This window comes from Schistocerca piceifrons, chromosome 3, assembly GCF_021461385.2.
Source record: "Schistocerca piceifrons isolate TAMUIC-IGC-003096 chromosome 3, iqSchPice1.1, whole genome shotgun sequence".
NCBI classification, from domain to species: Eukaryota; Metazoa; Arthropoda; class Insecta; order Orthoptera; family Acrididae; genus Schistocerca; species Schistocerca piceifrons.
Genome location: NC_060140.1, coordinates 927,425,562 through 927,439,013, shown reverse-complemented (window position 1 = coordinate 927,439,013; position 13,452 = coordinate 927,425,562). Strand labels below are relative to the sequence as shown.

The window sequence follows — 13,452 nt, the reverse complement described above, 5'->3', positions numbered from 1 at the left end:
AAGATCCAAGAATGTCATGTTTCATGAATTCTTCTATGTCGAGATGTAAATCGGGCTACATGCTTAATATTGTCCCTCGCACATAGCCCCATTCACCAGCCACTATCTGCTACTCCACTCAACTGCAGATTTTGTGTTGACAGCCGCGAATAGTCATACTGCAGCCTTAGAAATCACAACATATTTTGAGTTTTCTGAGTTGTTACTCTATTAGCGGGAAATTGTGACAATTCGTTGTTGAGACTGCTGTTCTTATCTGCAGTCAGAAATGGATACGGTCCTTTACATTACAGCATCGAAGTAACGTCTTCAATCTTTTTTCTGCAGCTTCCCCATTCAGCCCTTACCGAGCTGCTGAAATGCGGCGGTCTAACACCCTACCGCATGGATTCCGTGGGCGATTCCCAACACAGCAAACGTGGCAGCAGTACACGCGGCAGTCAACTGTCCCCATTTCCCATGTGGACCTCCTCGAGAATCTTGATCCACAACGGAATCACAACCATTTGTTTACGGAAATAGAAAATCCTTTATGACTTGCTGACTCTGCGTACAGTGTTACACGATGGAGCTTCTGTGCAATCGGAAGAACAAAGCCATGCTGTAGTGTAGAGAGTAGAGATATTCTTCCCAAGTACGTCAGTCGAAAAAGGAAAATACCATGCGCTAGAAGAGAGAGAAAACAGTGTGATATCTCAAGGATGGAAAACTTTGCTTTCCACGATTGAGTCTATGGCTGCGACATCGCACCACATTTAGTCACACAGCTACGAATTCTACATTTCATACTGCAGCCTGCACAGTAATGCGACGAACTTCTAAACAGGAAATTTTCTGTATTGAAGTCTCCTACTGGCCAGCGACGTTTTTGTGAAAATGAATTAAATTTGAGTCCCTTGCTAGAAGTATCCTTCTACAAGTGCCATTTTGTGGACCGTATGCTTATTCCACCGTATAGTATGCCTCCTACGAATGTATGGCGCGTGTTTGTGCGCTGCCAGTAGTGTGCTAGTTCTCGCAACAGCCACCACACTCGTTCTGAAGGAGCCTCGATACAGCTTCTCTAGGCGGACACCCGCACTCTCTCTCAACACCAGAGATGGTGGCTCAGCATCCCCAGACGAGACTCTTCCTCTCTGTCGCACTCATGTACCGAATTATGCGTCTTTAGATGACTAACCTCTACTCCTATTTTCTAATTCTTCAAACTGGTTAAAAGGACTCCGTCAGTTTTCACGAACTGCAGTGCATACTTCGTAACAGATACACCGCTCCCTGAGTATTTTTGTGTTGTAGATCACACGAAAGCGTGATCCTTCCACCTTCAAAGACGTAATACACATGATTCGCTGGAGTTAATTTCTTAGTAGCGAGCGCCGCATCTCAATGTTGCATGCATTAATGCACGCAATTTGCATGATCACTCCTCATAGACAAATCAAGTTAAGAAGAAGTGTTGCCACCTTCTCATTCTGCATCCAAACATTTGGAAAAATGCAAAACAAACTTATTCCTTTCCTTTCTCAGTGCAGGTATCTAATGGTGGGACCGTTGGCTCCCATAGTGGTGTTAGTTGCCACACATCTTATACCAACATTATTCCTCGCCGAGCATATCCTGTATTTCTTCTAAAGTCTTCCCATTCGTTTCGGGCACCACGAAGTACACGTAGAACGAAGCGAGGAGTGCACACCCGGAGAAGACGAAAAACGGGCCGTAGTTCCCAACGACGGCGACGATGTCCCCGAAGAATCTGGTGACCAGGAAGGACGTGAACCACGTCACGAAAGCGGCCATTGGCATCGCCACGGACTTTGCATTCGGCGGGAAGACTTCGCCAGTCACTGTGTAAGGAAGACAGCCGTAACCTGCAACAGACACACAGCATAGAGAAAAATTAAAGAGACATCAGACTTCCGTGGCTCCTGCTGAAAACGTGGTATGATGCGACAGTATTCCACACTAGAGAAGAAAGTAGCATCCCTGGTTCCAGAGGAGATTTTTATTTCTGTTGTATGACCAAAGTTGGGGAGAAACGTGCCTACGTATGGTCCTAAGCCTCCTGTGTGCTGATGTCCTGGGCTAAATTCCACATCCACAGTGTTTTATAAACTGAGTGTATAGGGGCCAGGAAGGGGCTGTATGGAAGAAGAGATACTTGTTCTGGGTGTACACACTATTTATTCATCACAAAATTCTCAAATATGTGCAGCAATGATCGTGTGCAATTCTACTAATCGACAGATATAAAAGTACCAAGCGTTACGGGAAATAATGTGGGTTTAGCAATAACTGCACAACTTGATTCATGTTGTGGTTGTCACAAAGTTGATAGGAAAGTACCCTGTTGTTGTTACTGTGGTCTTCAGTCCGAAGATTGCTTTGATGAGGCTCTTCACGCTACTCTTCAGGGTGAAAAGTATTTAAACCGACAAACTCTGGGAGGTTGTAGGAGACATCAAAACAAATATTTCTCCCAAGTGTCTTTTTTTCCTATGAGGATTATTTAAACCGGTGGAGGCCGTATTACGCTCTTCAGCTGATAGAGGCCGTATTACGATCTTCAGTTGTTAGAGGGCGTATTACGCTCTCCAGCTGTAGGCAACTGCTGTCCACCAGTGTGGTAGTGCATTGTCTCTGTTTACTAATGGAGCGATACACCTGGAGTGAGTACACTGATACGGTTGGTGCGTACTACGTAGCGCAACACAACAGACGAGCTACACAGCGGGCTTATCAACAAAAATATCCTTCCGCCGTATCCCGCATCATACAACCTTTGCTGCTGTGTACCAAAGTCTGCGTGAGACCGGGTCATTTAGCACATTACCTGGACAGGAACGCCGCCGCACGGTAAGAACGCTGCAATTTGAGGAAGCTTTCTTGCAGCATGTGGAGCGGGATCCTTCAACAGCACTTACACAATTGCACGTAACATGGGGACGAATCAGACGAACGTAAGAACTGTCCTTCGAGAGCAGTTGTTACGTCCATTTCACTAACAGCGTGTCCACAACCTGGAACCAGTTGACTATCCACCCAGAGCACAGTTTTCGCAGTGGTACCTGGAACAGTGTGAAATGCATCCTACATTTCCATCCTCTTTGTTGTTTACCGATGAAGGAATGTTCGGGCGTGATGGAGTCTTCAGCATGCACAATTCGCATGGTTGGACTGAGGATAACCCATATGCCACAGTTACTAGCGCCCATCAAGTGCGGTTCTTCGTTAATGTGTGGGTCAGTGTTGCTGGGGACTGTTTAACTGGGTCGTATCTGCTACCTAGGCCATTAATTGACAGGCACTATTACAATTCTCGCGCCAGAGCATTGCCAGAACTGGTGGAAAACGGCCCGCTCCCTACAAGGCAACGCACGTGATTCCAACATGACGGGGCGCCGGCACATTTCAGTCGTCGTGTGCGTCGATTCCTGGACCGACGGTTCCCAGAAACGTGGATTGCCAGAGGTGGTCTTGTACCATGGCCTGCTCGATCCCCAGATATGTCCCCTCTTGACTGTTTTGTGTGGGGAGAGATGCGCAACCTTGTTTACGCAACTCCTGTTGCATCAGAAGAGGATCTGGTTGCCCAGATAGTAGCAGCAGCAGGAACAATTCAGGATACTCCTGGGGTTTTTACCCGTGTCAGACAGAACATGATCCGACGGTGTAACCTTTGTTTACGCGTCAATGGAGGCATTTCTGAAAATCTACTGTAATTGAAATTGGGCTGTGTTAATGTGTTGTCTCTTGGTCATAAGAAAATGGAAAAGTGTTTGTTGGTTTAATTAATTTGCCGCCAGAGACATCTTCCTCTACCGGTTTAAATACCCCCCATAGGAAAAAAAGACACTAGGGAAAAATATTTGTTTTGATGTCCCTTACAGCCTCCCAGAGTTTGTCGGTTTAAATATAACCCTCAGCACTCTTCTGTGGCAGCACATTTCAAACTCTTCTATTCTCTTCTTCTCCACACTGCTTGTTGTCCACGCTTCATTTCCGTACAAAACAACACACCAGACAAATGCCTTCAGGAAAGACTTCCTAACACTTTATATTCGAGGTTAACACATTTCTCTTCGTCGGGAAAGTGTTTCAATCACGGCCATTCCGTATTTTATATCCTCTCTCCCTTGGCCGTCATAAGTTATTTTACTGCCCAAATAACAAAACTGATCTATAATTTCTAGTGTTTCATTTCGTATCCTAATTCCCCCAGGGTCACCTGATTTAACTCGACAACATTCCATTACCTTGCTTTGCTTTTGTTGACGTCCGTCTTAAATCCTCCGTTCAAGACACTGTCCATTCCGTGCAACTGCAAAGTCCTCTTCTGTCTCGGGTAAAATAATTACAATGTCATCGGCTAATCTCAAACCTTTTATTTCTTCTCCCTGAAATTTAATTCAGTCTCGAAATTTCTCATTGGTTTCTTTGGTTCAAATGGCTCTGAGCACTATGGGACTTAACTTCTGAGGTCATCGGTCCCCTAGAACTTAGAACTACTTAAATCTAACTCACCTAAGGACATCACACACATCCATTCCCGAGGCAGCATTCGAACCTGCCACCGTAGCGGTCGCGCGGTTCCAGACTGTAGCGTCTAGAACCGCTCGGTCATTACGGCCGGCTTGGTTTCTTTCACAACTTGCTCAATGTACAGACTGAATAACATTGGGATAGGCTAAAAACCTGCTTCACTCCATTTTCTGCCATTGCTACTCTTACAAGCACTTCGACTCTTACAACTGCCGTCTGGTTTGTGTACAAGTTGCAACTAACCTTTCACCCTCTGTATTTTACCCCTGCTACGTTCAGAAATTTAGAGTGTGTATTCCAGTCAACATTGTCAAAAGCTTTTTCCGAATCTAGAAATGTTGTAAAGGTAGGTTTGCCTTTCCTTAATCTCTTCTAAGATAAGTCAAAGGGTGAGTATTGTCTCGCGTGTTCCGCATTTCTCGAGAACCCAAAACGATCTTCCCCGAGGTCGGCTTCTACCAGTTTTTCGATTGGTCTGTAAAGAATTCGTTTCTGTGTTTTGTAACCACTATTCATTTTGTAACTACTACTCACTAAACCGATAGTTCGATAATATTCACATCTGTCAGCCCCTCCTTCCTTTGGAATTGGAACCATACCGTTCTGTCACATTAACGTGACCACCTGCCAGAAAGCTGAATAACAGTCTTTTGCAAAGCGGGCCGTTACGAGGTGTGAAGGTAGAGAGTCAGTGAGATTCTGGAAGGCACCGACACCTATGTAGAGTCATGCCGTCTCTAGAGCCGTGGTCAGCTATGTTAGGATTTTCGGTTGAGGATCCATGGCGCGAACAGACTAATCGAGGTGGTCCCACAGATTCTCGCCTAACTTTAAATGCGGTGAGTCTGCGACCAGAAGAGTACGGTAGACTCATTCTGGCTCTCTTCAAAACACGCACGTCCACTGCGACTGTGTGACACGTTCCATCATGGTGCTGGTAGATGCTGCACTTGGAGGTGGGTGTGGTCCCCAAGGATAGATACGAACTTGTGTTGATCGCTGCGTCTTCCAGGAAGACAAGATCACCCAGCGAATGCCACGAAAACATTCCCCAGGTCATAACGGTTGCAGAGTGTTTGCTTTTTGACGTTTCGCGCCACACACACCAACAGCCATCTCTCCAGTGGAGATTCATCTGAAAAGACCGTCTGTAGCCATTCAGTGGGAGTCTACTTGAGTTAGCGGTGTGCAAACTCCAGCCTTCGTCGCCGGTGTTTTCCATGTAGTGTCCATTGTAGATTGAGCTCAATCAGCAGTGGACACCACAAGATCCTGAAGGAGATTCCAGAGGGGTCGAATCATCGATTTTTGAAGAAATATGACGGAACCTAACAACCCAGAAGTTCTTAACTTCAATCTCAGAATTATCTGTACTCAATTTAGGTAATCCACAGCAAATTTATACTTGGATGGCCGAGAAGATGGTTTTGTATTTTGGTGAAGCGAAATAGTAAAAGGTTCACTTCGAAGAGGGTTGGATACTGAATGACAATATTGGCTCATAGACTACTATTAACCATTTATCGTTACGTTCATGAGGCCAAACAACAAATACGAGCCTCTAATTGGAAGCGCCTGTGTTGATGTGTAGCACATACAGAAAACGTAACGACCCCGACAACAGAGAGGTTCTTCAGGTTTTGGCAGTTCCCATATGGGTTGTCTATCTGCCTTACTACCATATCTGCACGTATTCTGAACTTCCTGTTAACATATTTTGCACCTACTCTTTTCACATTACAAACAATTGTTTAAAGGTAGTTTCTACACACATGAAAGCCATAAATGTGTTTTGGCTTTTCTTAGTTTTCCCTTCTTTCACCAAATAAGTCTTTCACATACTTAAAGCACACCTTCACGTGGATTATTATTTTACAAAGTCAAATTCATGCAGTATTGGTATTATGTAATTGCGAATAGTGCATGAATTTGACTTTGTAAAATAATAGTCCACGTGAAGGTGTGCTTTAAGTATGTGAAAGTTGCCGTCGTCGGATTAAATACAAGAATTAGGCATCTGCCTATTCGATCTTCACAAAGTTTATGTCCATCTTTTCTTTGTTCGACATACGAGGTGCGGCTAGAAAAAAACCGGACTGATGCTGGAAAAAACATTTATTTACAATTATTTACAATTTCATGTTATCTCCTTCAATGTACTCTCCTCCTCGGTCTCTACACCGCTCCGTACGAATTTTCCACTGTTCATAGCAATGCTGCAGATCATTTTCGGTAAGTCCATACATTACTTCCGTCGTTTTTCTTTTACTGCTTCAACAGTCTCAAATCTAGTTCCTTTCAAAGCTGACTTGACTTTAGGGAAAAGAAAAAAGTCACAGGGGGCCAAATCAGGTGAGTAGAGTGGATGATCTAAGATGGGAATGTTGTGTTTTGCCAAAAACGTCTTCACTGACAACGCACTGTGAGCTGGGGCATTGTCTTGGTGAAGGATGCATGACTTTTTTCTCCACAAATCGTTCCGTTTTCTCCGTACTCGCTCACGTAGGGTAGCCAGGACGCTAATGTAGTAATGCTGATTCACTGTTTGTCCCTCTGGTACCCAATCATTGTGCACAATCCCTTTGATGTCAAAAAAAAAAAAAAAAACAATCATCATTGCCTTGAATTTCGATTTTGACATTCGTGCTTTTTTTTGTCGTGGAGAACCAGGAGTTTCCCAATGCATCGATTGGCGTTTAGTTTCGGGATCGTAAGTAAAAAACCACGATTCATCGCAAGTAATAACATTTTGTAAGAAGGTGGGATCACTTTCAATGTTTTCCAGGATGTCAGAACAAATCATTCTTCGGCGTTCCTTCTGTTCAATTGTGAGACACTTTGGAACCATTTTTGAACACACTTTGTTCATGTTGAAACTTTCATGAAGAATCTGCCTAACACTTTCCTTGTCAACTACTGTTAACTCAGACACTGCTCTGATTGTTAAACGGCGATCTTGTCGAACAAGTTTACCGATTTTTTCAATGTTTGCATCAGTTTTTGCTGACAATGGTCTTCCAGTGCGAGTGTCATCACTGGTGTCTTCGCGGCCATCTTTAAATCGTTTAAACCACTCAAACACTTGTGTTCGCGATAAACAATCATCGCCGTACACTTGTTGTAACATTACAAACGGTTCACTTGCAGACTTTCCTAGTTTGAAACAAAATTTGACGTTAACACGCTGTTCTTTCTGTACACTCAACATTTTCCGACGCACAGACAAAACGTCAACTACTTAAAACAGACGCCACGGGCAGACTGAGTGCAGGAGGCAGATGAAACTCGAGCAGTAGGCGGAGCGAGAGTCACGTGACAGGTCACGCGACTTTCAGCCTTATTGCATTCGTTTTATTGTTTCACCAGTACTAGTCCGGTTTTTTTCTAGCCACACCTCGTATGCTTCTCCTCCCAGTAGGGTTAAAGTTTAGAATTTTCTGGGGTAGTCTTTTATCTATCCTTTTATTCAGTTGTTGTTTCCAACATTTCTATATTCAATTATTTCCTCGCTAATAGCATGTACATTCAACGCATTACGAATGTTTTCATTTTTTTTTATTAAGTCTCTTCTTATGTAGCGCTTCATTCGCCTCAAGAATCTCATCTCTGTTGCTTGTATGTTACTGTCAATTCTCTTTTTATCTATCCAACTAACGCCAAAGCTTCACAAAATGAGGTTTTTGTATATTTTCAAATTTTGCAGTGAATTTCAAAATACAATACTTCTTTCTTCCAATAGCACTCTACATTCATTTCTTCATTCATTGATCGTGTTTGGCAGTTCCCATCAGAAACATCAGCGATGTGGAACGCGTAAAGGTACACATTAACAGAAGCGTAGACACTATTAGAACGTTATTCTGTACACATTACTAACATTAACCTTACGTATATTGAGTAATACTGCTTGTATTTACACCGGTGAAATGTAACTAGTAGTGTAGTGAAGTTGCTATTTTGAAAAAAATGGTTGACGTTTCTTCAATTGTAATAAATAGCTGATGATAGACTTCTAGTGATAACGTCATACTTGCATGAGGATATTGTATGTTTGAAGAAAACAATTACATCTGTGACAACGAAGGTCTATTCACAATATACTACTACTTGTCGCACAGATTTTTTAATGCACACTGGGAATTGCAATACAGCTAATAGCAGTTTCAGTTACTGAATCTGAATAATCGGACAATTTGTAGAATGAATACATTTGTAGAATGAGTACATTTTAAATTTTCTTTAAAACTGGAAGAGATTCCTAATTTTTTCGTTTTTGTTAGATCGGAAGTAGTTGAAGATATTTACATCAGAGTACATAACTCAGCTCTGAGCTTGATAAGGTGGCAAAGTCTGAACCAAAATTATTTTTGTGTCTTACATTAGCGAACATTTCAGTGATTGTATGTATGTATGTATTAAACCGGGGACCTAGAAACGACGGAGAGGCTTCACCCCGCCGTAGCCCTCAGTGGTCACAACCCCATAACAAGCCACTCAGCTGCGATTGGTATTATCAGTGCCAAATTCCATTAACGTATAAAAGTACTGGGGACCGAGTATCAGAAGTCTGATATGCTGGAAGGTGCTTCTGCTGCAAGTGTGGTTATCTACTTTCCATTGTTATCTTTGCACTGCCCCAACAGATATCTCCATGAAGTAACAAATAGCATAACTTTGCTATTTAAACTGAACTGAACTTCTTGATTAGTTTATCTGTGTCTTGACCCCTATAAGTGGTGCAAGCCCTTCTGTCACAGAATGAAATTCGTAATATATGAAGCTAGTCTTAAATGAAGTGTAAGAAGCTTACCTGGCGTATAGACGACGATGTAGAGAATCAGAGAGACAAGGGGAACCCATCCGATGTTGCCTACGTACTTCCCGGTCTCACGGAGGTAGAAGTAGACGCCCAGGCACAGCTGCAACATCGACAATGTCCACACATTTTAAACAATTGCGTTATAATAGCATCTGATTCTCGCCTCTCGCTACTTTTAAGCACGATTGTCCAGCACATCATTTGTGACTGGGACACATAACCTTACAGGTTAAAAGTGTGGTACATCAACTGGAAAACAAAAGAAACCCATTCACTAGGGATTTGAAGCATATCTACATATACATCTACGTGACTGCACTGCGTCTCACACTTAGTTGCCAGACAGAGGGTTCGTTGAACCACCTTCTACTATTCACTACCCTTCCAACCTGTAACAGCGCGTGAGAAAACAAACACTTAAATCTTTTCGAGCGAATTCTGACCTCTATTATTTTATTACGATGATCATTTCTCTCTATATAAGTGGGAGTCAACAAAATGTTTTCGCGACCAGGGGAAATGAAATGATCGTATGGCGTTACTGGCCGAGAGATCCCATCTGAGGTTCGGCCGTCTAGCGCGAAAGATGGTGATTGAAATTTCGTGAAAAGATCTCACCGCAAAGTAAAAACGCCTTTATTTTAACGACTGCCAACCCAGTTAATTCACTTATCATGTCCATCGCACTCTCTCTCCCATTTTGGCTCAATAAGAGCTTCTCTTCTTTTAAGTCGATCCTACCTGATGCGGATTCCGCACAGCAATACTACAGAAGCGTTGTGTAGGTAGTTTCTTTAGTAGACTTGTTGCATTTTCTTAGTGTTCTGCCAATAAATCTTATTCTTAGAGTGAATATCCTTATGAAATCGATTTTTGTCCTGTTTTAAGTAACATATTATAGTATTGTTTAGTGTGAACAATGTACAAGCTACAGAAAGTATGATTTCGCAAAACCTTACATGTCCGATGCTACCCGACCTTCCCATACCAGCTTACAAGTTGTTGCAATACATAATATTAACAGATTAATTGCGTGTCTGCCAATAAATTGAACGATCTCTTTCTGTTGTGAGACTGACATGTCGATCCCTAGACTAATATTAAATGTACAAAATTACAAATATATGTAGTAACTGGCAATATATATAGTTTGCATCTTTCAGAATACCTTAATGACGTTAGCAAATATGTTTACACATAAGATTCACAAAAATAGGAGGTGAAGGCTCTTGACGTACTTTAGTGACAGAATTCACGATCGGAAGATGCCAATACATTTTTTAGCACACACACGAGTTGTAGTGTACTTGTGATATTAAATGTGATGTTCTCCAGAAAGGAAATAAAGGCAGACAACTAACATTACTCGATATTTTGGCTAATAATAAGCACTAGTCAAAAAATCCTGTCCTAGTCCTTAATGGCCAAACACTGTTTCATTATTCACCCTTACTAAAGTAGCACCTAGCTAATATAATTCCAATGTTTGAGTATGAACTACCATAAGGTTTACTTGTTCAGAGGATCTTCGGAAATTATATTATACTTGTGTTTTTCTGTCGATATAGAGTCCTCCGATACCAGAGGTCTTTGACAAACAATCTTTATACACCTATGAGCTCTTGCTGATATTGTGTGGACCATCTGTTTAGTGTTAAGTTACCTGACGATGCCTAGAACGGTGCAAGGCGGTTCAAAACGAACTACTAAATAAATATTATTGTGGAAAATCAATACTATGTATTTATGATTTTAGTATGTCTATGTTCCTCCATTTAGCGACGGAATATTTCGCAAATAATGTAAGTGTATTACATACGGCACTGTTTTACTGTATGTCTCTGTTGCGAACAGGTAGCTTGCATCTGATAATGAGACTACAAGCATTGAAATCGGAACTGCAGTCTGAGGCAGTTTCCTTTTTCCTGACTAAGTCACATGACTGCGTTTTCCGTAGACCAGTCAACGATGGAAAGTTTGAATGTCTGGTCAGTGATCAGACAGGAATTTGATCTGGGGATACGATGATAGCTAGTGTTGAACGCTGATAATGGGCCTTCGGCGTTGAATCTACGTATGAAAAAATACAAGGGTTATTAGGAAAGTAAGGAACGATCGTTCACGAAATGGATGAAGCTTTGCACAGATGCGTTGGGCACTGTGTCTAGTATGCCCGTCGATCGTATTTCAGTTCTGAGCTCACACTGAGAACGTAAAGATGGCTAGAAATTAGCGTCTCCCGCTAAGTATGAGGAGCCTGGCGAATGATTTCGCCTGAAGCTATGCAATCCACATAACATAGCTGTCATGCAGTTCGTTCTACACTACAATTCTCGGCCGCACTATGCAGGGGTAATGAAGATGCTCCTCCAGCGTCTTCGATGCGAAGTGTTTGATCACCCAAAATACAGCCTGAATTGGCTACCCCTGAGGTTCATCTCTGCTCAAGGAACCACTATGAAGACAATATTTTGACACAGACAATGAGCTGCAGTCCAGAGTAGAAAATTGTCGAAAAGCACTGGCGGCTGTCTTCTACAGCAAGGGAATTGAAAAGTTGGTACAACGATATGACAAATGTCTAAGTCTCAGCAGCGACTGTGTAGAGAAGTAGCTGGAAGGTGTAGCTAACCGTTGAAAATAAAACAGTTTTGATTTTCACCATGGTTTCCATTTCGCGACCTGTCGTTCTTTACTTTCCGAATAGCCCTCGTAAATACAGAAATAAAGTGTACCGGGTGAGGTGGCGCAGTGGTTAGCACACTGGGCTCGCATTCGGGAGGACGACGGCTAAAAACCCGCTCCCGGCCATCCTGATTAAGGTTTTCCGTGATGTACCTAAATCGCTTCAGATAAATGGTGGGATGGTTCCTTTGAAAGGGCAGGGCCGATTCCCTTCCCCATCCTTCGCTAATCCGATTAGAATGATGATCTCGAAGTTTGGTCCCCTCTCTCGAACCAACCAATCAAATAAAGTGCGGCTATCGAAAAGTTCTAAGCAAAGAAGGGAAAGCAGAAAGGTGGAAGGAGTATATAGAGGGTCTATACAAGGGCGATGTACTTGAGGACAATATTATGGAAATGGAAGAGGATGTAGATGAAGATGAAATGGGAGATATGATACTGCGTGAAGAGTTTGACAGAGCACTGAAAGACCTGAGTCGAAACAAGGCCCCCAGAGTAGACAACATTCCATTGGAACTACTGACGGCCTTGGGAGAGCCAGTCCTGACAAACTCTACCATCTCGTGAGCAAGATGTATGAAACAGGCGAAATACCCACAGACTTCAAGAAGAATATAATAATTCCAATCCCAAAGAAAGCAGGTGTTGACAGATGTGAAAATTACCGAACTATAAGTTTAATAAGTCACAGCTGCAAAATACTAACACGAATTCTTTACAGACGAATGGAATAACTAGTAGAAGCCAACCTCGGGGAAGATCAGTTTGGATTCCGTAGAAACACTGGAACACGTGAGGCAATACTGACCTTACGACTTATCTTAGAAGAAAGTTTAAGGAAAGGCAAACCTACGTTTCTAGCATTTGTAGACTTAGAGAAAGCTTTTGACAATGTTGACTGGAATACTCTCTTTCAAATTCTAAAGGTGGCAGGGGTAAAATACAGGGAGCGAAAGGCTATTTACAATTTGTACAGAAACCAGATGGCAGTTGTAAGAGTCGAGGGACATGAAAGGGAAGCAGTGGTTGGGAAGGGAGTAAGACAGGGTTGCAGCCTCTCCCCAATGTTGTTCAATCTGTATATTGAGCAAGCAGTAAAGGAAACAAAAGAAAAATTCGGAGTAGGTATTAAAATTCATGGAGAAGAAATAAAAACTTTGAGGTTCGCCGATGACATTGTAATTCTGTCAGAGACAGCAAAGGACTTGGAAGAGCAGTTGAATGGAATGGACAGTGTCTTGAAAGGAGGATATAAGATGAACATCAACAAAAGCAAAACAAGGATAATGGAATGTAGTCTAATTAAGTCGGGTGATGCTGAGGGAATTAGATTAGGAAATGAGGCACTTAAAGTAGTAAAGGAGTTTTGCTATTTGGGGAGCAAAATAACTGATGATGGTCGAAGTAGA

The 13,452-nt window shown here is 42.4% G+C and overlaps 1 protein-coding gene across 1 annotated transcript in view; it reads right to left on the bottom strand.

The window, feature by feature from the left end:
• Positions 1-1,001: 1,001 nt before the first annotated feature.
• LOC124789230 (facilitated trehalose transporter Tret1-like) overlaps positions 1,002-13,452 on the bottom strand; it is a 130,705-nt gene continuing 118,254 nt past the window's right edge. Inside the window, exons 5-6 of the mRNA XM_047256524.1 lie at positions 9,350-9,458; positions 1,002-1,868 (exon numbers count right to left, since the gene is read on the bottom strand). Of these exons, the coding sequence (XP_047112480.1) occupies positions 1,597-1,868; positions 9,350-9,458 (381 nt within the window). The 3' untranslated portion in view covers positions 1,002-1,596. The remainder of the gene's footprint in view (positions 1,869-9,349; positions 9,459-13,452) is intronic.